This window comes from Microtus ochrogaster, chromosome 24 (genome assembly GCF_000317375.1).
Source record: "Microtus ochrogaster isolate Prairie Vole_2 chromosome 24, MicOch1.0, whole genome shotgun sequence".
Lineage (NCBI taxonomy): Eukaryota > Metazoa > Chordata > Mammalia > Rodentia > Cricetidae > Microtus > Microtus ochrogaster.
The window spans coordinates 18,626,326-18,654,103 of NC_022024.1; the positions used below are offsets into that span (position 1 = coordinate 18,626,326).

Here is a 27,778-nt window from a genome sequence, read left to right on the forward strand (position 1 = left end):
TCTCAAAGGAACATTAGTTTCTTCACTTGCTACTCTTTCCCCTCTCTTCTCTGTTAAGAGAAATGTGTATTTCAAGGCTGAAGTGAAGAAACTAAGAATGAAAAGAATTTTGTTTATTTTGAAACCCATTGCTTCAGAACTCACTGATTTTGCAAGCTGAACTTTTTGTGGTTTGTTTTTGTTCTTTTCGGTGCTACATGTTCCTGGAACAAATAGGACAGAAAAATCTACAACGTGGGATACAGAACTTCTTAGAGGATCCATAAGTTTATTACTACTACTACTACTGTTGCTGTTGTTATACCCTGTAATACTGATGAGCTACATAGCTAAACATTCCATGATAATCTTGACAGAAGTTAAGAAATAGAAATAAGAGGAAATGAATTTTTATATTGCCCTCTAAGTCACGAATCTTGCAAGACAATTCTTATGGTTTTTAATTATCGCCTCCCTGAATGCTGCAGGGTTAGTGATGCCCATGTGCTTTTTACATATGAAGGGCAGAAGCCTGTCTTCCTAGGAGAGCATGAAGCCAGTTAATGGAACTGCAGTGGTCCTGATTCAGAGCCCAGAATCTTTCTGTACAAGTTCTTAGGCAACTGCTGCCAAGCCCAGTGCCAAATCTTGAATCATTTAAAGGAGACGTTATACAGAGAAGTTATTCTAAATTAAAGCAGAGTAAAGAGACCTGAACTTGCAATAGGTCATTGAGAATTGCATACCTTTTGTTATAATTAACACTTTTTAGGATAATTAAAGAACCTAAATGGGATTTGAGGATTATGGGATTGTCATACTTCAGGGTGAGTTTCCTGAAATTGATGGTTATATTGTGGCTCTCAAGAGGCATATCTTTGTTTGTACTAATGAGGTAATAAATTATTCTGGAGTTATTTGGCATTGTGTGAGAAAGTCGTTGGATGGAAAGCAAGTTCTCTTGTGCTTGCAACATTCCTGTTAATCAGAGTTTATTGCACAGCAAAGCAGAGTATGCTTCTTCAGGAGGTGATCTGTTCTTGTTAATGAACTTTGGTTGTTAAGACAATTCTGGAAATTCGATCATTTATTTTATGTTTTAAATTTAGCCTTATATAAAAGTCCCTCCTATTTATCAAATTTATCTCCCTTTTATATAATATGTCTTTCTCGTGTGCACAATTTTCTGAATAATATACAGATTGCCAAGTGACTACATTTAATTAACATAAATGTTACTTCCCATGGGTTTTATTTTACTGTGCTAGGTCTACATGATATCCACTCTCAACATTTTTTTCAAGAAAATAATATTTTCCAATATTGTCAAAATCATTTTCAATTATATCTTGAAGCGAGAGTTTTATCTAAAGATGAGACATGTGCCCCTTTTTAGCAAGCTTTAAATGAAGTGGATTTCTCCATAACAGTACAGGTGTACTCAAATTTGAAAATGACCTGTCTTTAGTGATATAAATATAAGTTCCGAAGGCACATGGTCAGCATGAAAAATCACCTGTTAGAAATAATGTCCCTCCAAATAACCTCATCAAGAAAGACCAATTTTAAAAGATGGGCCTTATTTGGTATTCTGAAGGTCAGCAGCTCGGAATGTGAGGTATCTAATTTTCTCGGCCTGTCACACTCCCCAACCTCCAGGACAGAACGGGGCGAACTCCAGGAGCGCTGCAATTACATAAGCAAGGATGGATTGCCTGGCAAATGGCACAATCAATGAACAATGGAAATTCAATCAGCTGTGACCGTTCAACTCCCAGGTGTTGGGAGAAAATCCAGGCTTTAGTGCCTCCTGCTTATTTTCCTTTGTTCTGCCTCTGTATTGTTTGCTGGAGAAAATAAAAAAAAGTGTAGTGGTTGGAGTTACTTGTTTGGTTTAAACAACAAATTCACTTTCATAAACAATGCGGAGCCTTTTGATAGAGGAGATCATTGTTTTCCACTGTGATGAGTCATTGTAAGAGAACGTGGGGGAGGCTAATGGATCTTGGCAATAAATATATATGAGCTCAATAAACTCTGGAAATTACAGTGGTAAGAAGAACATGTGTGTGTAGGACTCAAATTCTTTATCTAAACTGTGTAGCACGATTGCTATACTAAGAGTGCTAATTATGTTTGCTTTCTCTGGTATTGATACTGAATGAGGTAAGTGATGGCGTATAAAAAGAAGTTGCTGTTCTGATAATACACGGGAAAAGAGTCCAGTTGAAGAGAACAAAGAAACAAAAAAACCCGGTCAAAAACATCAGGACTTTCAAACACTAAGCTCGAGAGGGACAGAGTTTAATTGTATAACTTTTAATTAAGTAACCAAACTTTACTAATGTAATAATTAATTTAAATTAGTAATTAACAGTACTAAATAAATAAATAAACCAAGTAGCTACAAAACAACTAAAATTGTAAGTTTTGGACAATAGAAATACCTTCTCTTAATATTTGGTTGTTAGAGCAATAAAACTTTCCTAGTATAATCTTTTAAGATATACCTTATAAGTATATGCATCAGTGAATTAAATATATATATATACACATATATATACATACATATATACATATACATGTATATGCTTGATAACGCTAAAAAGGATATTCAAAAGTGAAAGAAAAGGACTTTGCAGTCTCTATGTAGATCAATATAGAAACTTGTAAAAATTTACTAGGATGGAATGATAACACTATTCATTGTTGAAGAGACATAAAATATGTTTCATTGATCATTTGCCAAATAACTTTGTGCTAATGAATGCATGAACACTGAGGATTAAGTCAACATTTTGTCCAATGTCACTTTATGTTCTCCCCGTCCTCTTTCTTATTTGATTTTCAATTGAGAGCTAAGTACTATTCTAAACTAAATGCTCTGACTCTTCATTCAATCAATGCAAGATAGAGTTAGTTCATCATACCAATGGGGGTTTCCCAGATACCCTAATTTACGTGGATAGCAGAAATCGGAAGTGAGAGCCATTAAGTGGTTTAGAATTTGTGATAGAGAACCCTGGATCAATTCTTTCAACATTAATTGGTCCCAAATAATCATGAAATGGGAAAATGGTAAATTGCATATGCGATGCACCTCCTTGTTTGATGTCTTCCTTTCTCTTGTGTTCTTTACCTTAGACTACACTGAATGTGGGCAAAAGATTGGGCTTCTATGGACAAGTGTGGTTGTGTGATAAACTTTGGCCCATGTAATAAGTGGAGCAAGACTTGTCACTCCAGTGCAAAATATTTCATTGTGACACGTTCAAGACACATGCCCAGTCAAGCCAGGACCTAGCAGAAATGAATAGAACGTATTACATTGGAGAATGTACCCAGAACTACAGTAGGTAGCATGAATAGCAAACAAATATTACGATGTAGTAGCATGAATAGCAAACAAATATCTTGTAAGCCACTGGGATTTTGCAATTGTTACTATGATATAACCTATCTAATTCTTGTTGATCGAGCAGAAATAATTTATAGGATTTTTGCCACTATTAAATGTCTTAATGAACACAACTTTACACACACATTACTACAGTCCACCTTTGGAGTCACACACGGGCCGGGCATAATACAGAGTGATTCAACATGTTCAATGTTATTAAAACCATATGATGTAAGAAGCACTTTTGTTCTCTTAAATGAATGTAGAAAAGGAGGTACAAAGATTGCCAGAAGTCTGACTGAATGTAATAAGCTATTAAGTAAATCACAAATCTAGGATTTGAATCCAGACTGGTTTTTGTTCCAAATATACTATATTGTTTCTGTGATAATTTCAATTAATTATAGGGTTTATTTCTTATTGTGCCTGTTTTCTACTGAAATGGGATAGTACTAATTTATTTGTGTACATAAAATATATTTGTGTATATAAAAATGAGTGGTATAGGAAGAATAAAAAAATCTGGATTTGTAGCTCAAAAAACCTTGATAAATATCATATTAGTTGTACAATAATATGTAAACTCTGATAAAAAAAACTGTATTGAACTGAGCAAAACATACCCAAAGGCGGGGAGGGAACTTTAAATCAGCTGACAATTACTGTTTCTTGAGCAGGCGAAAGCAATATTAATCTTCTTCCTAAGAATTCCCCATTAGTTTCTGGCTTAAGGAAAATCTATAATGACCACATTATTCATCATGTGCAGTGTGCTTTAATGTTGTTTTTATGAGAAGATGGTGATAAATAGCTTAATTAATTCATCTACTTATGAATATTTGAAAATTTTTCATTCTTCTAAGCTCTCATTAAAATGCTAGGACTGGTAGCACGTTTGTAGTTCTGAAAGTTGTTGGTTTGGTTTAATTTTAAATACACTTATATGTGTCCTTCTTGCTACCCACCCCCATAACTCTTTATCTTGATCCAAGCTTTTTTTTTTTTTGGAAGGATTTAAGCAAGACAGACCTTGATAAATGACATGCTTAGTTAAGTGCAGAAAGACATTTCTCAGGGATCTCATTACATTCAGTTCTTTTAGCTACAGGAATCTCTACCATCTCTCTGTCTATCTATCTACATCTATCATCTATCTATCTATCTATCAATCTATCTATCTATCTATCTATCTATCATCATCATCTATTATCTATCTTCTATCAATCTACTTTCTATCTATATATGTATCCTTCTATGTACCTATGCAGCTATCATCTATCAGTATTCTTTCAATCATCTGTCTCTCATCTATCTTTCTATCATCTATCTATTTATCTATCTATCATCTATCTTTCTATCTATCTACTATCTATCTATTTATTATCTATCTTCTATCAATCTACTTTCTCTCTATATATATGTATCCTTCTATGTACCTATGTAGCTATTATCTATCAATGTTCTATCAATCATCTATCTGTCTGTCTGTCTATCTATCTATCTATCTATCTATCTATCTATCTATCTACCTAGCTACCACCTGCCTCTCAGAACAAATTGTAGCCTCTATCAATTTCATATGTTATTCAATCAAAATTGTGGCAGTTCTGGGGAAACGAATAATCTAAAAAAGGTTAAATGCTCCATTTCAGGGTGTTAGGGATGAGCCCACATGAGAAGTAGGTTAATAGAGTCCATAATCAATTGAAAAGGAAACTCATATGCAATTATTATCTGTTTGATGCTGAGTCTGCTGAGCCACTCCTCTGTGCTGATGTGTTACCTCTCAATCATGACACTCATCACCCCATAATTACAACAACAGACAATAGCAAGAGTAGCAATTATGGAGCACATGTTTTGATCAGCTCCTAGCTAGGTCTGTGCTTTTGTTTTCTTAGAGCTGACTCCCATGTTCTCTTCCTTTCGCTTCCTTCTCGCGTGACTACGATTTTAGCCTGAGATCTTCAGCAGTCATTTCCTAAAAAGCACACAACCTTGTTACCCTTTGTGCTAGTTAGGCAAAAAAATGCTTATTATATTTATCTTTATTTAGCCAGTAGACATCTGCTGTGTAAGCTCATGCCTATTAATGCTCTTCTCACATCAATAATTTAACAAATTAATACCAGAAAATAGGTGGCAGATTCAGATTCAGGTCTAATCATTTATATATAGATGCCACCCTGCAAAATGTTTAGGGTACATCAGTTGAAATGATCTTAAAATATCTTCTGTGTATATTTACCTCCTTTATCATCTCAGTCATTTGAGCTCCAGTATAAATTTCATGCTGACAGTGTTTGCATTTTCCATTCATCCGGATTTTTCAAATGGTTTATATATCCTCTTGAAAGGTATCGAAGTCTGAAAGTTATGTCTTCTTCATGGGTTTAATCTTTATTCTGACTCTATCGGCTCACTTTGCTCACTACCCAGCTGGGTTTTAATGGAGAGGGTATTTTACAATCAACATGTATTTACATTCATCAAGACCAAAACGTACCTACCACCACCTCTCATTTATGACATACAGATGTGGTAAAAAAAAAAAAAAAAGAAGGCTTTGCTATAGCAATTCTCTGCCTGTAGCTCACGACTCCCTCTTACTCTACAAGTCAGATATTTACATTATGATTCAAAACAGTAGCAAAATCACAGTTATGAACAACAATGAAAATAGTTTTATTTTAGGGGGTTACCCCAACATGACGCACGTTATTAAAGTGTCCCAGCATTAGAAAGGTAGAGAACCACTGGTCTAGTATGATAAAGTACAAGGGTTTCAGCTAAGAGATTAGTTAATATTATGTTATTAGATCATTCTAATATAGAAAATAAATGATTAAAACATATTCAATCTTAGTTTACTTTGTGTATAAAATGATTATTTAAAAAAAACTTTGCTAGGTGATGGTGGTGCACGCCTTTAATTCCAGCACCCAGGAGGCAGAGGCAGGCAAATCTCTGTGAGTTTGAGGCCAGCCTGGTCTATAAGAGCTAGTTCCAGGACAGCCAGAACTGTTACACAGAGAAACCCTGTCTCTAAAAACCAAAAAAAGGGTTAAAAACTTTAATAAGGGATAGTACATTTTCTTATTAAATAACCAATTATTCCAAGGTCCATAGTCTAGGGAAATAATAGCATTGCTCAGCTAACCTAGGTCAGGCATGATGGTGCACAACTTTAATCCCAATACTCAGGGTACAGGGGCAGGAGGATCTCTGTGAGTTTGAAGCAGGCCTGGTTTAGGATAGCCAGGGCTGCTACACACACACAAAAAAAACCCCTGTCTTGAAAATCAAAAGACAAAGAAAAATCTCTTAAGCCAGCAGTCTTCAATCTTGCTAATGCTTCAACCCTTTAATAAGTTCTTCATATTGTGGTGATCTCCAACCATAAAATTATTTCTGTTGCTACTTTATAACTGAAATTTTGCTACTGTCGTGCACTGTAATGCAAATATCTCAGTTTCCTGATGTTCTTAGGCGATCCCTGTGAAAGGGTTGTTGATCCCCAGAGGAGTTGCCATGCACAGATTGAGAAGCACTTTCTTAAACCATAAAAGGGAATTTTCTATATCCTTACGTATTTATGTGTGGGCTTGTTTAAGCTTATATGCGTGTTTGTGAGGGTACATTAAAGTCTATGGGATTCAAAGCCAATGCTAGAAAAACAGCAATGTGTCTATAGTTCTTTAATTTCTCAAAACCATACTACGTTAAAAAAAAAATCAGGCCTTTTAGCTAGCTTGCTAGTGATTTCAGCACACAGACAGCAGATCTAGTCTGCATACTCACGTTTGTTAGGTTCCAAGGTGCATCAGGTTTACTTTGTGTCAGACTTGACCTGGGGTAATCCTATTTTAGCCTTATAATAACAATATCATGATTTGTAAAGTCATGTGCACACATGTGTGTATACATACACGTGTGTTTATATTTGTGTAATATTTATGGACATATTTATGAAACTGTTTTCCTTGGCTCTGTAATTTACTTATTCCTTAATTCATCTCTTCTTTTGTTTGAACTCTTCCTTTCTTAAGCTGGTCACTCATCAAATATTTATCAAGCACTTTTATGAGTCAGGTAGTATCCCGGGTTGGATCAAAGTCCAAATAGAGTATAAATTTAAAGAAACAATCTCATATATCACGGAAAAGTGGTTTGTTTATAATAAGGCAGCTTAACAGATAAGCTGTTTAATAAGAGAAGTATATCATGGTTTATAGGGTCTATCTAGTCATTAGTTTGTGTAATTATGGGTAATGAAGTCCATTTTGTTTTATAAACAGCTCTTCCATAAATTACCTTTGACTGTTGAAGTGTGGATAATGTACACGAATTTCGTTCTGGTGAGCAGTGGCTGTTTCTGGACTAGTGAGTCCTTCAGTAGATAACAGAATCAAGTCGGTTTAGTCTTATCCTTCTGGGGTGCCTCTCCTTTTTGGGTAGAGGTGCTAACAAAAAGTAGGAGGTGAGAAGGGAAAGTAACAAAACGGAGACTAGAGGAAATAGCAGCCTTGGTTAGCACCAGCTGGATAATGACTTCTTGGATAATTAAGTGGGCTGCACTGTATCTAAGCTTCAGGTTATTGACATGTTAATGGAAAGTCTTTCCTTTAGGAACCTGGTGTGTGGACAGTTAGCAAACATGTAGCAGAGTCCTACCTAGCGTTATTCTCTGATGGTTACGAGGATGAAACTAGTAAAAACGGCACGATACAGAATTTATCTATTTTGCTTAGCAATTTAACTTACAAACAGTAATTAATCCTGTTGTCGTTGTAACTTGGTTATGTTTTTAATCCGTGTAGAAGGACAGTTCTGTGAGCGGTGGCAGCTGAATGGAAATGTCATGGGGTTTAATTAAAAGAGGGGAGGTTTTATAAACATAATCTCTTAGGTTTTACTGCTTAGATTTGACTTAATTCATATTGACATTGCTTCACTTAGAAGTAATCCTGGTTGAAATTTATATCCTTGACTTTTATTCAAGTTTAACTTTAGTATTATTTTAAAATCTATGCAGACAATCACGAGAAATAAAAAAGTGTTAGGAAAATCCACTATGCTTTAATATAAAAAATACTATATATAGTGTGTATTTATTATAATCCTACTCAGCCTTTTTGTTTGACTTGTGACTTTTTATCTTGAAGTAGCTATAGACTCTCAAGAAATTTCAAAAATAGTTCAGATAAGATAATTGTATTGCCACTCTTGACAGTTCTTCCTGAGTCCGTGCGCTCCCACAAGTTCAGGTCAGCTGTCTCTGTGGGTCATGACGGGGAACGTCATGGTTCTGACCCCAGCTTGTTCATATAGTCCCTCCACTGTCTCTTCAACTGGACTCCAAGATCTCAGTCCAGTGCTTTGACTGTTTTGTATTCAAAATGCAGCCATATGTCATGATCTAAAAGATAGATTTCTGGCAGATATACTCTAGATCTCTCTTTTCTCTTCCTAGTGTGGATATATTGAATAAATTTCTTGTTTCTACTTTTCTCTGTTACTTCTCTGCTCAATTGACCTTAATTTCCAGGGTCCCTACTTACCATAACAACAGTGGTCCCAGTTTTTCATGGGTTAAAACCTTCGAGAACAAACAATGGTAGGAAAACTGTACATTCCTTAGTAGAACATTTATTTCCATCTCTATATATCTGCCCCTTCTCACTCCCAAGACTTAAGTAGAATATTATAACAACCTGTAAATACATTGTGCTCCTCTTTGGTGCCATTGTTATTGTTTTTCTCATTTTTTTTCTTTCCCTCTTTCCTTCTTCTTCCCTCATTGTTTGATGATTCTTACTGGCACTGGAATTAAATGCAGGATGGCATCTTCCTCCCCTTCCTCCAACAAATGCTGGTCAATATTGATCAACTAATCTTACCTTCAGACCACTTTCCATTTCTCTAGATTATTCTGCAGTTTCTTGTACTCCCACCTTGGAACCTCTGTGCTATCCTGAGTTATAGATCTGGTTATCTAATAACTTCTTATTTGCCCATCGTCAGCTCCTTGTGACTTTTTTTCTGAGTTAGTAGGCAAAAGACCCTTGTTGCTAACATGTCATATATGCTATCATGGAAAGGCTGACTAAAGGAAGAAATTTGCTTGCCCTTAAGAAAACTACTATGTTCATTTAGCTTATATGCATTTTAATAAGCAATTTAATATTTAATTGTATTTGGTCTTATTTACTTCTGACCCTTAATATCAAAGTAACTATAATTTCTTTTTTTCACATTGAACTTAATCTTCTTTCTCTTCAATTCTCAGTCTTATCCTACATTTATCGGTAGGATGCAAATGAAACATGAGAAATTTGTGCCCTCCCCTCGTCTCTAAATTTTCTGTCAGGTGTGACTCACAGCCTGAGAATCCTGAAGATCATCCATTCATGCCTTTTCTCTTCATTGGCAGTGGCTTCAGTTCAGATAGCAGGTATTGATTTCCTGAAAGCCTTTCTTTCTTTTCTTTTTATTTCTGGATGCAGCGCTCACCATTGGCAGTTCATTCCGCTTTAATCTGATATGATCTGGCTGGGGTGCGGATGTGTGTGATGTCCTTTCTTGCTGAAGTGTCCAGTCCTTGCTCAGAACTTAGGTGATGGAGCCTGAGGAGAGAGACTCATGCGCAAGGGATCAGAATAAAGAATATCGCTCTATTTGCACTGGTTTCTTTGTTAAAATAATTATCTGCCTTTCAAAGGGAAGCACTTTCCAAACAATTTCCCACAAACAATATCCCTAGTGGTTAAATTAACATAAGGTTATTACTCTGCTCCAAGTAAGCCATTACCCAATTTGGAGAGTTTCCTGGAACAGCCAGTTGATACTGCCCAAAGCCAAGAGTCTGCAATTTGGATGGGATGTCACTGTGTGAATAGAGCCCTCTCAAATCTGCTTCAAACACTCTCTGTTTGTGTGTAATTGTAGTCTTTTGAGCTGGCCATTATTTCCCCTCAACATTAAACTTTACCTCGTGGGCCTCTTTTCTTACTTGTGTTAATGTGTCAGAAGACTACATCCTGATTCACACTTGTAGGGCTTACTTAAAAATAAGTGTGGAACATGTAATGCGTGCCCTGGACGGGCCATCACAGGACTCTGCTTGTAGGAAGCTAAGGATCTAGCAGGATACCACGATTACCCAAATCAATACCCAGAGACTTAAAACAGGAAAACAACCATAACATTGCCTTGAAGTCAGAAAACGTATTTCCTGTTCTAGAAATTTATTCGATGTCTTTGAGCTCCTTCCTCTCAATGGTAAACTGGGGAGACCATGGTCTATTTCAAGGGGTGTTATGTACGTGAGATAACATAGCAAGCATATAAACGGTACAAGTCAGAACCTATCACATCAACAGCATTAATAAAATACTCTACTTCTAAATGGTTGCTTTGTATCCTTGTTCCTGGTCCGAAAGAAGCATATCAGCTTGACATTTGCAGGCCATAAAATCTCTCTCTCTTTCATAGTCACCTTCCTAATACTTGCGACTCCTTTTGACTTGCCTCCCTCACACCCAGGCTTTTATTTCTCAGTACGACTTTCCACGCTGCTCAATAGATCCTTCCAGATCTCATTTCCTTGTGCAGCTCACGAGTCTTATGTCCACACAGCTCTCCAGGAGTTGGCCCTCAAATCCATTTCTGAACAGCTTTTGCTCCCGGCAGAAAGTCCTTTGGTGGCTTTCTGTTTATTAACAGAGTGCTTGGGCTTTGGAGAGGAAGCTCACGTATATCTATCTTGTCCCAGCATGAGGACGCCAGTCTCAAACAAGAGCCACTGCTTCAGAGCCAACTTCCCGTCCAGAAGCCGTTCTTTGCCCTATTTTTTTTTTCAATTTATTTATTTATTAAAGATTTCTGTCTCTTCCCCGCCACCGCCTCCCATTTCCCTCCTCCTCCCCCAATTAAGTCCCCCCTCCTCAGCCCGAAGAGCAATCAGGGTTCCCTGCCCTGTGGGAAGTCCAAGGAACCCCCACCTCCATCCAGGTTTAGTAAGTTGAGCATCCAAACTGCCTAGGCTCCCACAAAGCCAGTACGTGCAGTAGGATCAAAAACCCATTGCCATTGTTCTTGAATTCTCAGTAGTCCTCATTGTCCGCTATGTTCAGCGAGTCCGGTTTTATCCCAGGCTTTTTCAGACCCAGGCCAGCTGGCCTTGGTGAGTTCCCAATAGAACATCCCCATACTCACTAGATGTCGTCACTAAAAGCAGCCCATCCTGTTCATTTTCAGGCCCTAGCAAGGACATGGTTTCAGTTCCCAGTACCCACGTGGTTCCTCACAGCTGCCTGTAACTCAGTGCCAGGGATCTGATTCCCTTTCCCGACATCCATAGGCACCAGACACACACGTAGCATTCATGCATACATGCCGGAAAACACTCATGCAAATTTTAAAAATATTAAAACAAAAGATAACTACAGAAAGAATTTCAAGGGCTTTCTCTTTTGGCAGATCCCTCTAGACACAGGGCAACACAGGTTTCTGCAGTGACCGCAGGCTTGCCTGGCCTGAGATTTCACTTTTGTGTTTGATGATTTCCTCTTAAAGTATAAAGTATTGCAATTGAAAGCTTCTTTCAATTTGGCAAACGGATACACTTTAAGAGTCCTGTACTTTGACTAGAGAAGGCGTCACTGGGAGAAATGAAGCCGCCTCCGGATCTTCCTTGTTTAGAATCGCTAAGGCATGGCTCATTTATCTTCAAGTTTATCTCTGGCTATGGAGAGCTCTATGCCTGTCATTTATCCTAACTGGAAAACTGGTTGATGACACAGATGCTCTCTCTTTACTCGCACAACATCTTTGCATCAGTCCAGGAAGAGAAATGACATCTCATTATTTTAATGTTCATCTTCCCGATTGACGCTAAAATAGGAAAATCGTATTTTGTATTCATTGTTAGTATTTTTTCAAGAAATATTGTTTAGACTTTCCATTTTTTCTTTTTTAGTTTCTTGTGTGGTTTTTTTTTTTTGAGAAAATTTTTCTATGTGAAACAATTCTGGCTGTCCTGAAACTTACTTTGTAGACCAGAATGACTTGGAATGCTCAGAGATTCACCTGCCTCTGCCTACTGAGTTCTGGGATTAAAGGCATGTGCCATCACTGCCCAGTGGAGGTTCTAATTTTTAATTAATTAATGTATACAGATGCTGTAAATCTTAGTGAAATTACAAATATATCTTTTCTCATGCAATTTATTCTGAAAATGTTTTCCTCAAACCCAGTCTTTATGTATGTGTGTATTATGTATTTTTTATTTATGTATCTATCATCTGTCTGTCGATCTATCATCTACCTGCCTGTCTAATTTATCTATTTCTCTAATATTTTAATTATCTATGCACATCTATGCATATATTCATATGCGTGTCAAAATGCAGACTTCAACAATATATTTCAGGATCTTAGTGAAGTTTGGGCTTAATGCCTATACTCTGTTCCTGTGATCATTTGAGAGAAGATTTTAGATGGCCATGTTGCATTGTATTAATGTTAATTTTATTTATATATGTTAAGTTATTTTATAGCTTTTCGAATTCAGAAACTCCTGTATTTCATAAATAAAGCCCTGCTCCATGCCAGAAAACATTTTTATATTTATTTGATATGATATGATGTGTGTGTTCACGTGTGTGTGTGTTCATGTGTGTGTGTGTGTGTGTGTGTGTGTGTGCGCGCGTGTGTGCGCACATTGGAGAAGGAGTCAATTATCCTTAAACATTTATCCAATATCCATCTGTCTAATTTTGGAGTTGTTTTGAGAGTGTTATTGAGATGCAGTTCTTTTTTGTAGCATTTTAGATATTTTTCTGTTTTAAAGAAATAACCCATACATTTCCACGTGGAATTGTTCTGCAGTATGAGATACTGTTTCTGTTACAAATGTCACGAATTTTGGATTTGACAATGTTTTTCTCCCATTTAAATCAGATATCAAAAAGCTACCTCTGTCCTGAACTAGTGGTGTCAGCATTACTAATTATGCCACTGTTGTTAGCAATCTCACATTTGCCTTCTTGCTACAGAAAAACACAGGACACTGGACATTTGAAGTAAACACTGTAACACCAAACTAAACTTTCTAATCAATATTAATTTAGTTTCAGTTCTATACTTTTTTTTTTGACTATTCAGTTTTACTACGACGCACATTAAGATTTCTGTCAACTCTCTCTGAAAGGAATTTGTGGTCAGTAATTATGTATCATAAGGATATGGAAGCCCTCTTCCTTTCTTCAACAGAACTGAAAAGCTGAATCAGTGTAAAACAGAGATCAATTCCAAAATCCCTACTGAGAACATTCCAGAGTGGGTTAGAAAATTTATGTAACTAAAAAGACTGATGTATGGGAAGAGAAGAGGACCAAGAAAGAGCACTTAAGAATTATTTAAAAAGTGATGCTTGGAAAACAGTTATTGACATGTAAAATAATGGTTTCCACATGTATGTAAGGCTATGCAGTATGTGTACATAAATACAATAAATAATATAATGCATAGGTGGCATGTAACATATTTTGGCTATCATGTACAAATTGCATCTTTTCCATATTAATAAATACTGGGCAATTTGGATTTATATAATATATTAAATAAGAAGCATAGTATATGAATCATCTTAGCAAAATGTCACAGACGATATGACAAAATTATTTATTGTATATATACAATTATAAAATGCTTTTGTGTTAGAAAACATCACATATTAAAATTAATCAATGTGCTGAAAAAATCATCTAGAGCAATGTCAAATGGAAGTTGAATATTCTATAGAAAGTACTTTCAAAAATCACTATGTTGATCTGCTTAAGTCTAGCAACAAATAAATAATTAAAATTATTTTTAAATTTTTGTATGAGCAGGCAGTTGTGGTGTACACCTTTAATCCCAGCTCTTGGGAGGCAGAAGCAGGCGGATCTTTGTGAGTTAGAAGACAGCCTGATCTACAAGAGCTAGTTCCAGGACAGGTTCCAAAGATACAGAGAAACCTTGTCTCGAAAAAACCAAAAAAAAATTGTATTAAAAGAAATTGAGAATAAGCTGTATTTGCAGGAATTTGATGAAGTGAAAATGCAGGTAATGTTGGTGATGTAAACCGATTTGTCATTTCCAGAAACCAATTGGATTATCTGACTTTTATGTATGTATACACATGCTGAACTATAGGACTCCAACCAGAAACTATAATTTGAAATAAACAGCATGGCTAATATGTCTCTACAGGATACTTCATCCTAAGATAATTTACAATAATGATGATTTTGTGCAAGGCAATTTTCAGGCTCACAGTTTTAGCTTTATCATGGAGTAGTGATTGAATAGATTATGCCATCATTCAACATGCTTTAAAAAACAATTTCATATCTTTGGGAGGCTCAAGGTGCAATGCTAAATACAAAGTCGTAGTAACCCATTATCTGTACAGTGAGCCATATTTACACACTGAAAGAGAAAAAAAATACTCTAAAGTGTAATTTTTAGAGCATTAGTAATCTGGAGAGACTCATTTAAAATCTACCCAGGGACTTAGAAGTGACAGTACATAAGTTTTCAATTGACCTTTACTGAAATGATTTGATTTAAAGAGAAATAAGCATCTTGTCATAGTAGGCTAATCATATCTTCGAGCTGAAAAGCCTCTCGCAGTTCACTTGGTCCAGTCATCCACAGTCCATCTCTGTGTCTGGCCAGTTTGTGTTGAAGGACTCCGTAGCTGTAACTCCTAAGAGTCATGGGCTTCTTTCACCTGTGCAGCTCAGCCCTTCCTCGTCTTTGGATTTCCTCCCTAACTGCCCCAAAGTACCTTATTCTTTCCTAAATTTCTTTTAGCATATTCTTCAAAGAGCAGGGCTAATAATGCAAATATCAAGCTATTCATAAGTTGTGAACAATAGGCAAAAATCCAAATTCTGTGAACATTATATAAAAGTCAGGCGATGTTGAAGGGCTTGGTTTTCTTCAAGCTGCTACCAGTTCCCTTTTATGTAAAATGTGATTAATAATGATGGTACCTTCTTCATAGGGACTTTCATAATTTTTATTATTAGTGTGTTTGTGTGTATGTATATGTGTGTGTCTAAGTTTGCACATGTGCAAGTACACATGGTAATTTTTAGCAGCTGGTTCTCTTTTTTCTACCTTACTTATGTTGATGAGACAGGAGTATCTCACATAGCCCAGAATGGTTTGAACTCAGTACGCAGCCGAGGATGAACTTAACTTTCTATTCCTCTTGTTTCCACCTCCAGAGTGACGGAATGACATGAACATGTCACCATGCCATGTTGGAGATCTAATCAAGGACCTTTTGCCTGTTAGACAACCATGCTACCAAAGGAGCGATACCTCAAGTCCCTCTGCCTTGTTGATGAGGCAGGATTCGTTTGATTTTTGCTTTTCCCAGGCTTGCTGGTCCACAAGTTTCTGGACAGTCCTACAGTCTCCACTTTGAATCTCCCCTTAGGAGTACCATGATGGCAGATACACGACTGTCTTGTCCGTGTGTGTTGGGGACTAAAATAGGCTATGAGGCTTTTATTTCCCAAGCCATTTCACCAACATTTAGATGTTTTAATGAGTTTGCACATGTGAAAAATTGGCCCGAGGAGGTAGAAAATATACTTCTCCTTTTCTTTATGTTAAACACAATGAAAAACATAGAATTTTATATTTCAAGTGCAGATAAGAAGAATGCTGACAGATGAGGGCAGCCAACTAAGAATTCCGGGAACATGAGAAATGACATAGAAATGAGGTCTCTGGGTTTTCTTTGTGCTTCTATAACCCAGTCTGGATGCTGGAGAAGCTGACAATCTGGAAAAACTATGGAACACACACTTAAAAATGAGCTACAACCGAAGATTTTCTCTTGGGAAAAAGCAGCAGGAAAAGGAAAGCCTGCCTGTACAGAACATGCTAAATGAAAAGTGTCCTAATCCTTCCCAACACCACAGAAAACACTGGTTCTAACACAGTTCTCACCAGGAAAAGCAGAGCACAGCAGGCATCAATTGCTCATTTTGGGGGTGGGGAGGGCAGGCTATATGGTAAACTACCCAACAGGCCTGACTTCCCAGCTGATGTCTAATAAGTTTTGAGCTAGTTAGAATGTTCATTCTTGTTAAACTAAGGAGGTCAAAAGATGAAAAGTACTGTGGAAACTCCCATCTTTTCACCGTGGATGGAGAATGAGGACATGGTTGAAGCTTGACCTTTTATCCCAGCTCATCTCCCAGGGGTATCAAGAAACCCTAGTATTAATCAGAATTTAGACTTAAGATGGGAATGAAGTTTCTGCCTTTCCACCCACACTGTGTCAGCAAAACCCAGAATATTGAAAATTATATTTAAATAGGCTACAGAGAGATATAATATATACAATGACACCAGTCTAGATGTCTAAATATTTTGATTTCAAATGTGACTTCCTGCCATTCCTAAATAAATGCCCTTGGTGTCTCCAAGTCACTGTTTACTTGATTTTTAAAAGGGGGTAGTTAATCTGGATCTGAAATGTGAAGAGTTACTGGTATTTTAGTTCACTCTTTTGTCAGCTGTTCACTGAGCCCATAGTGAATAGAAAACACACAGGAGATCATTGGGTTATGAGGATGCCATGGTCTCAGCTCTCAGGTAGTTTATAGTGTAACAAAGGAAAGATACAGCAGATCACTGTTAATATAATGTGGTAAGTACCATTCTAGAAGAACAGATGTAGAGCTATGGAAATCCTTGCGGTTGGTTGGTACTAAATGAAGTGCAGACATGGAATTATTTGATGACTGGATTTAAGGAGCTACCTATTTTTAAATCAATTTAATTTGATTGCATAAAATCAGTTGAAAAATGAAGCAGGATAGACAAGTCAGTTATTATGTCATCCAAAACACACGATTTTATCCCAAAACTTGAGGAATGATATTTAATTACTTCAAATATTACTTCATATACAACTATGGGTGGACTGGCCCATTTGAGAATACTCTTAATGCCTTCTATATAAATTCAACCTTGAAACATATCAAACTTTCCATACACAACACCAATACTGTTCAGTGTTTTCAAAATGTTTGCCAAGTCCACATTTTGCTCACTTGGACACTGAAGTTCTCGCCTTGTGTCTGCTGACATTGTGATAGGCTAAGCATACAATCTTATGAATGACAAAACAGTCTCTGCTAATTTCCTGCATTTAGAGTAGCCTGTTTCCCCAGTGGCACTCTTTTGGAGAAAGCCAAATATTCATTTTCAAGTGACTTTCCACTTGGAGATGGTTCTGGGTTAGTGATCAGAGCATGTGTCCACTTCTTTCAGCTAAGGACCCCTTCTGGTGCAGACTTTCCTTTTAGAACCACCTTTACTGTATCCCATAAGTTCGGGTATGTTTTGTATTCATTTCTAGAAAGTATTTACTTTCCTTTTTTATATCTGTTTTGTCTCATTTTTTGTTCAGTAGTGACTTGTCCAGTTTTATGAGTTTGTAATTTTTCGGTTCTTTTTGTTGTTGATATCCAGCCCTAATCCATGTTCATCATATAGAATGCAGGGTATTATTTCAATTCTTTAGTGAGACTTTCTTTGTGTCTGATATGTGGTTAATTTTGGCGAAAGTTCCATGAAGTGCAGAGACGAAGGTATACTCTATTGGGTTTGGGTAAAATGTTCTATAAATATCTGTTTGGTCCAGTTGGCTTATAATGTTGGTTAGGTCCAGCATTTCTCTGTTTAGTTTCTCTCAGGATGACCTGTGTCTTGGCAAGAGTGGAGTATTGAAGTCTCCCACTATCAGTGTGTGAGAGTTAATATGTGATTTAAGCTGTAGTAGTTTCTCTATGAACTGGAGTACCCTTTAGTTTGCTGCATAGATTTTTAGAATTGCAATGTCCTTTTGGCGGGTTTTTCTTTTGATGAGGATGTAACATCCTTTTATATATCTTCTGATTAGTTTGGGTAGAAGCCTATTTTGTTGGGTATTAAAATGGCTACACTAGCTTCCTACTTAGGCTCATTTTCTTGGCATATTATTTCCATCCTTCCATTCAACAGAGGTGACGACTGTTGAAAATCCTGTTTTATTTTTTCACTTTCAGTTTTCTCTCAGTTTAAGTTTTCTTAATTGATTCTATTTTTACATGCAAGTCTTGGGCTGTTTTCATTTCATCCTGCTATTTGTCTGTGTTTTCGTGAACTTCTTTAAGGAATTAATCCATTTTCTCTTTAAGAGCCTTTAACATGTTCTTAAAGGCTACTGGGAAAACCTTGTCTTGTGGCTTCATCTGTGCTGTATTTCCCATGGCCTGCAGCAGTAGGGATGTTGGGCTTTTCTGGGGGACATTCTGTCCTAGCTGTTATGCTTTTATGCAGCTTCTACGCATCTGGATTTTTATTGGTTGAAAACTAGGTGCTGCTATCTGGTCTTGTTTTTGCTGGCTTGGTATCACATATCTTTGTTACTCTTTCCTTCTCTGGATCTAAGTAGCGTGTGGTGACTGCGGATTACCAGGTAGAGAATGATTCTGAGATTCCGGCAGGTGTGACCACTAGAGTTTTAGTTAGAATGTTTCTTTGAGTTGGGAGCTGACGCTTAAGTGGGGAGATCGGCTAGAAGGGGGTTCCTGAGGGGGTCCACAGGAGGGAGGAAAGCCAGTTGTGACACCTGGATCTGTTTAGTCCCCTGGGAATGAAGGCAGAGAACAGGAAAAGGCCACAGCTAACAGTCTTCCACAGAGCTGAGCATGAGAATGGGGGATTGGGTTTAGAAGAGATGAAAAGGAGTGAAGGTCTGAAGATCAACTACCTGCCTCACTGGCCACGTGGCCTCTGGAAAGGTTTGGATTGATATAGGTTACAGTCCATCATGTAGAGAGCCAAGGCAGGAACTTGCAGCTAAGAATTATAGCAAAGACTGCAGAAGAATTCTACTTTTTAGCTTGTTTCCCCTTGCTTGTTTTTGTATACAGTCCAGGCCCATGTGACCAAGGATGGTACAGTCCACAGTGGGATGGAAACACTCCTGCTAATTAATAATTTATAAATGTCTCAAAGACATGTAAATAAGACAATCCAATGGAAACAATGCTTCAGTGAATTCTCCCTCTTTCCAGTTGTGTCAAGCTGACATATGAAGCTAACTATGACAATATATTTCAAAGAACTAGCTTTTTAAGTATTCGCCTATTTGTCACAGCTAGCAGAATGTCCACCAGACATCTTCCAGCTCCCTTTTCATAATCTCTATTGCCTCGGCACTCCACTTACATAGGATTCATTTTACCTCTATAAATATATTCCTCAGGTACTGTAGACTCCCCTTTCATCTTGAGCAATAATATTCACAGAGCTGTCAGTCAGTTGAAAGTGCAAAGTGTGTTTTTCCATTATACATGACTATAAATCCCTATTTATTAAAGTACAAATGTTCTCTGGGTGTCATTTTAAATATGTGTTTTACCATCATCCTTTCCTGCACGAAGTGCTGTAAGAAGCACTGTCCCAAGGACATCTACAGCAGCCAGGTACAGAGCAAAGTGGTTGACAAAAAAAATATCTTGTGAAAAGAGTCACTCATTTTTCTTTCCAATGTGTTTCAGGTTTGTGGAAGGGATGCTCAATATTTGTTACAATGCTATTGATCGACACATTGAAAATGGCCAAGGGGATAAGATTGCAATCATCTATGACAGCCCTGTCACAAACACTAAAGCAACTATCACCTATAAGGAAGTCTTGGAGCAGGTAATGTCACAAACTTTCTCGCCATGTTGGTTAGTATATTGAAGTTATATAGCTACCATATGTTCTCATTATATAGCTATTTTAAATATCTTGGCATGCACTAATGATTCTTTATAATCTTAGAATTAAACACATATTTATATGTGAGCAAATTTTGATTATTTTAATCCTTTAATTCATATTTTATAGTACTGAAAGGGACTCATTGTACTTGGGAAGGCAAGCAAATGTTCAGAATACTTTTAAATGCTCTTCTGCCTTTTGCTATCTATTGTTATTGTCACCATGAGAACTAAAGAGGCCACTTCTCATTTTTATGTGATGGATGGTCTGCTACACACACTCCTTTTCACTTAGCTCTGTCAATTTTAGATCATCATCTAAATTTTCTTCTTTCTCCTTTTCCTTAAAACTTCAAGTTAGTTTTAATTTTCATTTCTCTAACTGCTAAGGGTGTTGAAGTCTTTTAAATTTATTTCTTAGCCATTTTTATGTTTTCCTTTGAGAACTCTCTGTTGAGTTCGGTAGCCTATTTTTAATTGGCTCATTTGTTTTCTTGCCTCCTTGTTTTTGAGTTCTTTGAATATTATGAATATTGATCTCCCATCAGATGTATAAACTGACAAAGATGCTCAACATGGGTTTCTTCTTTAATTGGTTGATTTGGAGAGGCTGAGGGAAGAATGGGAAGGGAAAAAGTGATGTAATTATATTTTAATTAAAATATATTTATAAAATATTGTCATTTGGTGAGTAAAACCCTGGTTCCTATGGCATACAAGACACTTTGAAATCAAGCCACAGCATCATGTCAAACTTTTTTTTTTTCTGAAGCTGAGGACCGAACCCAGGGCCTTGCACTTGCTAGGCAAGCGCTCTACCACTGAGCTAAATCCCCAACCCCCAAACTTTTATTTTCTAATATTCTTAGCCATTTGTAGAATGTTTTCTTTTTTTCACCTTACTCTTTCGTCTTGTATGTGGTATATAGATGTGTATGCATGTGGGTTTTTAGGTACACACGCATGTGTGGAACCCTGAGGTATCTTTTGGTGTTTTCCTCTGTTCTTCGCCTTATTTTTTGAGAGGGGAATCTCGGGATGTTCCTGAAGATCACTGTTTTGGCTAGAATTGCTAGTCACGGAGCTTCTGGGATCTGTTTATCTCCTTTCTTCTGGTGGTATGTCCTAGACATGACATATGCCAACGTACCTGACTTTTAAGTAGTTGCTGGGGACATGAACTCAAATCATCATTCTTGTGTTGCTAATATTTTATATGCTGAGCCATCACCATTTGTGCCTTTGAAGCTCTTTGAAAATCTTCTTTCCTTTGTCCTTTGTCCCACTTACTCTTTTTTTGTGTGGTTCTTCTTCTATGTGTGGTTCTTAGGTGGACCATAATGTTGACAAATGGATGGTAATACATTTTTATGTTATCATCAAAGTACACATAAAGTCCCAGAAATAATGATAAAGATATTTGAGTGGTGCTAAACTTGCCTAAAGTGAGATGGTCTTTAGGGGTTCCTGCTTCATGAAAGAGTCTGCCAGACATCCTGCAGAAGAAAGTGACTGGCAAACTGCCAATATAGGCAGAACTGTCTTTGAGATTTCCTGCTTCTTGGAAAAGTCTGTCAGATACTATGGGCCTGTAGGCTGAAGATGGATGCTACAATGGTACAGAAGAACTTTGGATGACAGTTCAGGCAGCGAGATGTCTCTGTCAATTCTAAAGTTTTGGAAGTTTCTTACAATGTACTTCCTGTTTACTTAGATAATACTATATCCTTCTGGAGTCTTTGATGGAGTTGAAGAATAGTTATAATTATAGTCTTCCTTCGTTATAATAAAAGATAAAGTAGATATAAATATTATAACTGTAATTCTTGCTTGATACCTGTTTTGTTCCATGTAATTTTTCTGTGTTAAAGTTAAAACCGTCCTTTTTATTTAAACAGAAAAGGGGAAATGGTGTGGTAAGTCCTTCTGTATATTAATAAATAAAGAAGCTTCTTTCAGCCAATAGCTTAACAGAATATAGTCAGGCTGGAAAAGATTTATACAGAGAGTAGGCAGAGTCAAGGAGACTCCATGTAGCTGCCAGACAGAAAAGACATGGGCTGCCAGCTAAAAACTTGCCAGTAGACCACAAGCCTTGTGGTAAAATATAAAATAATGGAAATTGGTTAGTTCTAGATGTCAGACCTAGCTAGAAATATGCTTAATCTGTTGGCCAAACAATATTGCAAATAATATAGTTTCTGTGTGATTATTTCAGGTCTAAGTGGCTGGGAACAGATGAGCAGCCGCTCTCAACATTTGAGTAAGTTAGGTCAGTGGAAAATTACTCTAGCTTTGTAGGCATTTCACTGTATATGATCTTTTAAAGGGAAATATAACTGAAGGACATACTTTTTTATGTCACTATTGGCATTTTGCATCAGAAAATTCTCCAATGGCGGGGGCTTCATCCTCACAGTGGGGTATGTTTAGGGATGTCCTGACCAGTACTTACAAGTAGCAATCATACCTGGGCTGTGATGACCCAAACATTGCTGTGTCGGCAAAATTTCCATAGATTGTTCAGTGCTGGATGAGCCCTCCAATTGGCCAAACTTAGGTTTCATTAATGGAATATCAGAAAACGGGGACAAAACATTTCATCCTCTTGGTTTTATATTATCAATTAAGAGTCTGCTTCATAATAGTACAATGGTTCTGCAACCTTCCTGATTCTGCAACCCTTTAATATAGTTCCTCGTTATGTGGTGACCCCAAACCATAGAACTGCTTTGTTGCTACTTCATAATTTTGATTTTGCTGTGATTATAAATTGTGATGTAAATATCTGATATCCAGGATATTTGATATGCAGCCTGTGTGAGGGGTTGTGACTCACAGGTTGAGAACTACTACTCTAGAACTTAAAGGAATTTCAGTGTAGCTAAAAAGACATTACAGGCTGAGTAGCCCAAGACATGGCCAAAAATAAAACCAAAAGGGAGTGCTGTGCTATATGGTTTGGTGTATTGGTTGTTGTTCTGAAAGAAGAAAGTTTGTATTTGTAAATTAAATTCCATGCAGGGTTGACACTGGAGTCAGTGTGTGCATAATTTATGAGTCACGGTGGTAATGTGAGAGGAAATAGAAAGTGTCTGAAGTACTGCACTTTTTATTATAGGTTTGCATTTTTACATTTTGGAAGAGGCATTATCTGTGGCTGAAAAAGTACTCCTGAGATTCTGGCACACGGCCACACACTCAAATTTGCAAATTTGAAAGCCTACAATAATTGCACATTTTAATTGATGTTAGACTGTGCAGAATACAATGTGTATTCATGCATTGTTAAAGTATTATCTCTGTTAGCATATTCAGTTTGATGAGCATATAAACATCAGAGTCAAAGAAATATCATTAAGGAAATCTTAAGCAATAAGCGTGGTGTCCGTTTCTGCTGCTTTCTCTTTAAATTACGTAAACTGTTTAAGATCGTCACGTGCACATGTTTTTCTCAGAATCTTTCTGCTAACTCATCTCATTTCCACATAGCGAGTCTGGACTCTGAGACTCTTTTGACTTCCGTGCTAGTTCACGAGTTTCAGTTCAGCCTGGCTTGAAAGTACTTAAGAGGGCTGTTCCTTTCAGCTGCTGTCGGCCTCTGATTCTCTGGGCTTTCTTCTCCAAAGTATTAAAGGAAGAACTGTTCCACCGAGACAGAGAGGCATTGTTCTCTTGCTTTGATTACCTGCTCCCAGCTCCCTGCAGTCTCTATTTTACTAAGTGAGAAAGACAGAGAAAGGTTTAATGAGCAATGCCATTGAGAACAAACAGAAAGAACAATCATACCAGAACTCATTTCATCTACCTTGATTCATATTCACTTGGCATTTTGAATACGTAAAACTTGATTCAAGTGTCCTAATGTTTTTTATTTAATTAATAAACTGCAAATTTTAGGCTAATGCTCCTCGGTGATAAGAAAGATTGATAGTTTTAAAGGTGGGGTCAGAGCCTTTCCGAACGGCTGTTATCTGAACGTCTGATTAATTTCAACAGCCCTTTGCTAAAGTATTTGTCCAGGGATGAGAGCCCTGTTCAAGGTCAGGCCTCCATTCAGTAAATGTTTACCTTCGTATTGTCAAATTTTGTTTGGAATAAAGGATAACATAACTGGACAAATGTCTTACTGCCCAGTGCTGGGAAAACATACAAATTAAAATTCAACTGTTATACAAGAGTCGGAGTAGGCCTAGGTTCTGTTCTCTGTGGGGAAAATGTGGAGAAGCATTGGTGTTTACTATTGATTTCTCAGTAGTATCAATTACCTGTGCTAACTAATTTATTATTTTTTATCTTCATCAAGTATACGGGGGGTGTACATATATGCCTTCTGAGGCTATAAGAGGGAGGGCATATCCAGTCCTCTTGAACTGGAATTGGCAGGCCATTGTGAGCTACCATTCTTGTAGTAGGAGTTGATCCTGAGGTGTCTAGAAGCATGGCCAGGGCTCTTAACCACTGAGCCATCTCTCCAGGCAGACACTGTGATAACTAATTCATAAAGACAAAAGGTTTATTTTGGGCTACCATTTAAGATCGCGTGGGCCTATTTCTTTGGGCCTGTGTGGCAATGACAGTGGTGGAGACTGTGGTGTGGTGAAGCAAAGTGCTCACCTCATGGCTGGAAAGCAGAAAAAAGGGGAAAAGCCAAAGGACAGTCACCTCTTCTGTAGACACAAACCTTAGTGACCCAAGGATGCCCTGCCTCCTATGAGTTCAGTTGCTTCTATCAGCACTGTTCCAGAGGCTTTGTCTTGATGCGGATATCTTTGACAGACACTTTTCAAAACCACAGTATTACCTAATGTGGTCAGGAGTAAATAGGGTCTAGTAAAAGTTCCTGGTTAGTTCAGGTGCTTCTTTTATACTTGAAATGAGTTTTACCCTCTCCGGTGTCTTTTATTTTTTTTTATTTTCGAGACAGGGTTTCTCCGTAGCTTTTGGTTCCTGTCCTGTAACTAGCTCTTGTAGACCAGGCTGGCCTCGAACTCACAGAGACCCGCCTACCTCTGCCTCCCTAGTGCTGGGATTAAAGGCGTGCGCCACCACCGCCCGGCTTCCTCTCCAGTGTCTTAAGTCTCACGTTATGTCTGTTCTATTTTATCATCTTTAAGATCTTCCCTGACCGTATTAACTGTGCATGTTCTTGTCCACACTGCTTAATAGCCCCCTCTTGATTTCATTTTTATTACTCAATATTGCTCCTTGGGTTTTATTTATATGCTTTTGAATGATGCTGCTACGTGTAATATGTAAGGTTTATAAGGAGAGACATGTTTGCTTTATCGGTAGAATGTTGCCAGGCACATAGGGAATATTTATTGAACTATGAATGAATGAATGAATGAATGAATGAATGAATTTACTACCATTTGAAATCTTAATGTCTACTATATTTATTTGAATGGAATTCTTTAGTGTACATTACTGGCAGAATTTGGATTTCCTAACTTAATTATGTTCTGCTTGATTCTCCAAGATGTATAGATTCTTTTTGGGTTCTTCAAAATAAGCATCTGAAAAATTTGCATGCCACCAAACATGCATATGTTTATTGTACTCTTTTCATTTTAACTATGTTCAAGTTAACAGACTATCATATTAAGCCTCAGTGAAATCAAATGCATGTGTGTTTGTATGAGCACACATATATTATGCAGAATGTCACCAATTTAACATCAAATTCATCTCTGTGTGTGGATTTTACTTTTTGCCATGCTAGCAATTATGAATTTTTATGTGTATTCACTGTGTTAAAAAGGTGACCTTCCATGAAGGGCACCTGAGAATCTTTTCATGAACACAGGTACATGAGGGAAATTGATAAAAACAGAATGTGTGTTAAATTTTCCAGATCTAATCCACCTCAAAGTGCCTATTATCTTTATTAGAGGTAATTTTTGCAGTAATTATAGCAGTAGTTGTAATTATGAAGGCTTAATAATTTAGCGGAAAAAATTACTCTGTAATCATGGGCTGTGTTTCATGAAAAGTCCACTTCCAATCTGTGCTCTTCAGAACACTCTCTTCAAAGTATGAAATCCATCTTCTCAGAAATAGGTCAGGGGAAAGCAGTCTGATGCTCCCTCATCATTGACACCAATATTATTCTTACGCAGATACCCTAAAGTAAAGGCACAATATCATACGTTCACATCTCTCCCTGCTGGTGATGGTCTTGTTCAGGAGGCAGTATTTCATCTATTTTCTATCTCAAGGTACCCAAGTAAACACTAAAAGTCAAATCAATACTAAAACTACACAAAAAAGTATATGTCTAAAAGAGAAATGATTGTTTCCATCCTTGATAGGTAGATAAGTAAAGCTAATTTATGTAGAAATTTCACTCATGTATTTCCTCCCATTGTGCAATGCATTCAGTTTTATATAATGACATATATAGATTCAAATAAAATAAGATGGTATCCGTATACACCATTACATTTTTTATAAGTAGTATTTGTATAACTAGATCAGGAAGCCCAGTATTCCAAAACTACCAGAAGACCTCATTATTTCTCCTTCAGTTATTTCTCATCCAGTTCCTATATGAGTTAGGAGTTCATCTCTGATGCATGCAGACCATTCATGAGATAAGCCCATGCTTAAACTTTAGACAAATCGAATGACGTAATATTTTACATATAGAATTTTTCTTTCCCAACTTTCAGCCCATCTCATCCCCAGAGGTCGTGGTTTGGTTATTTGAGAAGTTCATGTTTGAGAGCATTGCCAATTTTGATGATGATATGTATTCGTTTCGATTGGGATACATTTAGGAATGAGGTGTTTGGTTCAATTCTGTCTCAAGCAAAGGGTGATTTGTTGTTTTACAGTGGTTGTAGCTATTTCTCTGCCTCCATGCTGTGTGAGAATGTAATTTTCCAACACTGTTGACAGCTGCATGCCTATGTGATTTTGTCCTTTTGGTGAAGGTTGTGTGTATGTGGCAATTGCACGTTGTGGTCTTAGGTCATTTTTTTCCAAAAGTTGATGAAGCTGAGCCTGTTCATCCAAGATGACCCACCCTTGACATCCTCTTTTCAAGAGATTTCCCTCATAGTTTTAACCCATTCACATTTGTACAGGATTGTTGGACTGCCATGTTTTCAGATAGGGGGAACAAATATGTTCAGAATTAAGTGAAAGATTCATTAATTTTTTAAGCTCTTAGAACAAAAGATGAAAATATTTAAAACAAGTTTTATAACTGACATGATTTTATGAATCTGAAGCTGAGAATCTACTTTTCTCTATTTTTAAAGTAAGTAATGAAAAAAACTACACAATGATAGTTCTTTCAATTTGAACAAAAGTTGAAATAATTTTGACATGAATACTTTCCAAAAGACTATCTTAAGAGAGGAAGCAAGGGTTCCAGTGTTTAAGGTAGAGAAAAACAAAAATAAAGAACCCACAATGGTAATTCTGTATTGATCCTTTCATTAATATTAAAGGGCAGCAGATAATTAAATTTGAGTAATGAAATCCAAAAATTTTTTATGTCCTTTTTGTCTTTGTGAGTTTATGATGTAGTGTTTTACACACACACACACACACACACACA

At 37.0% G+C, this 27,778-nt stretch overlaps 1 protein-coding gene across 1 annotated transcript in view; it reads left to right on the top strand.

Annotated features, from left to right (window-relative positions):
• The window catches only part of Acss3 (acyl-CoA synthetase short chain family member 3), a 147,439-nt gene that overhangs the window by 7,663 nt on the left and 111,998 nt on the right, over positions 1 to 27,778 (top strand). Inside the window, exon 2 of the mRNA XM_005358097.3 lies at positions 20,002 to 20,146. Within this exon, the coding sequence (XP_005358154.1) occupies positions 20,002 to 20,146 (145 nt within the window). The remainder of the gene's footprint in view (positions 1 to 20,001; positions 20,147 to 27,778) is intronic.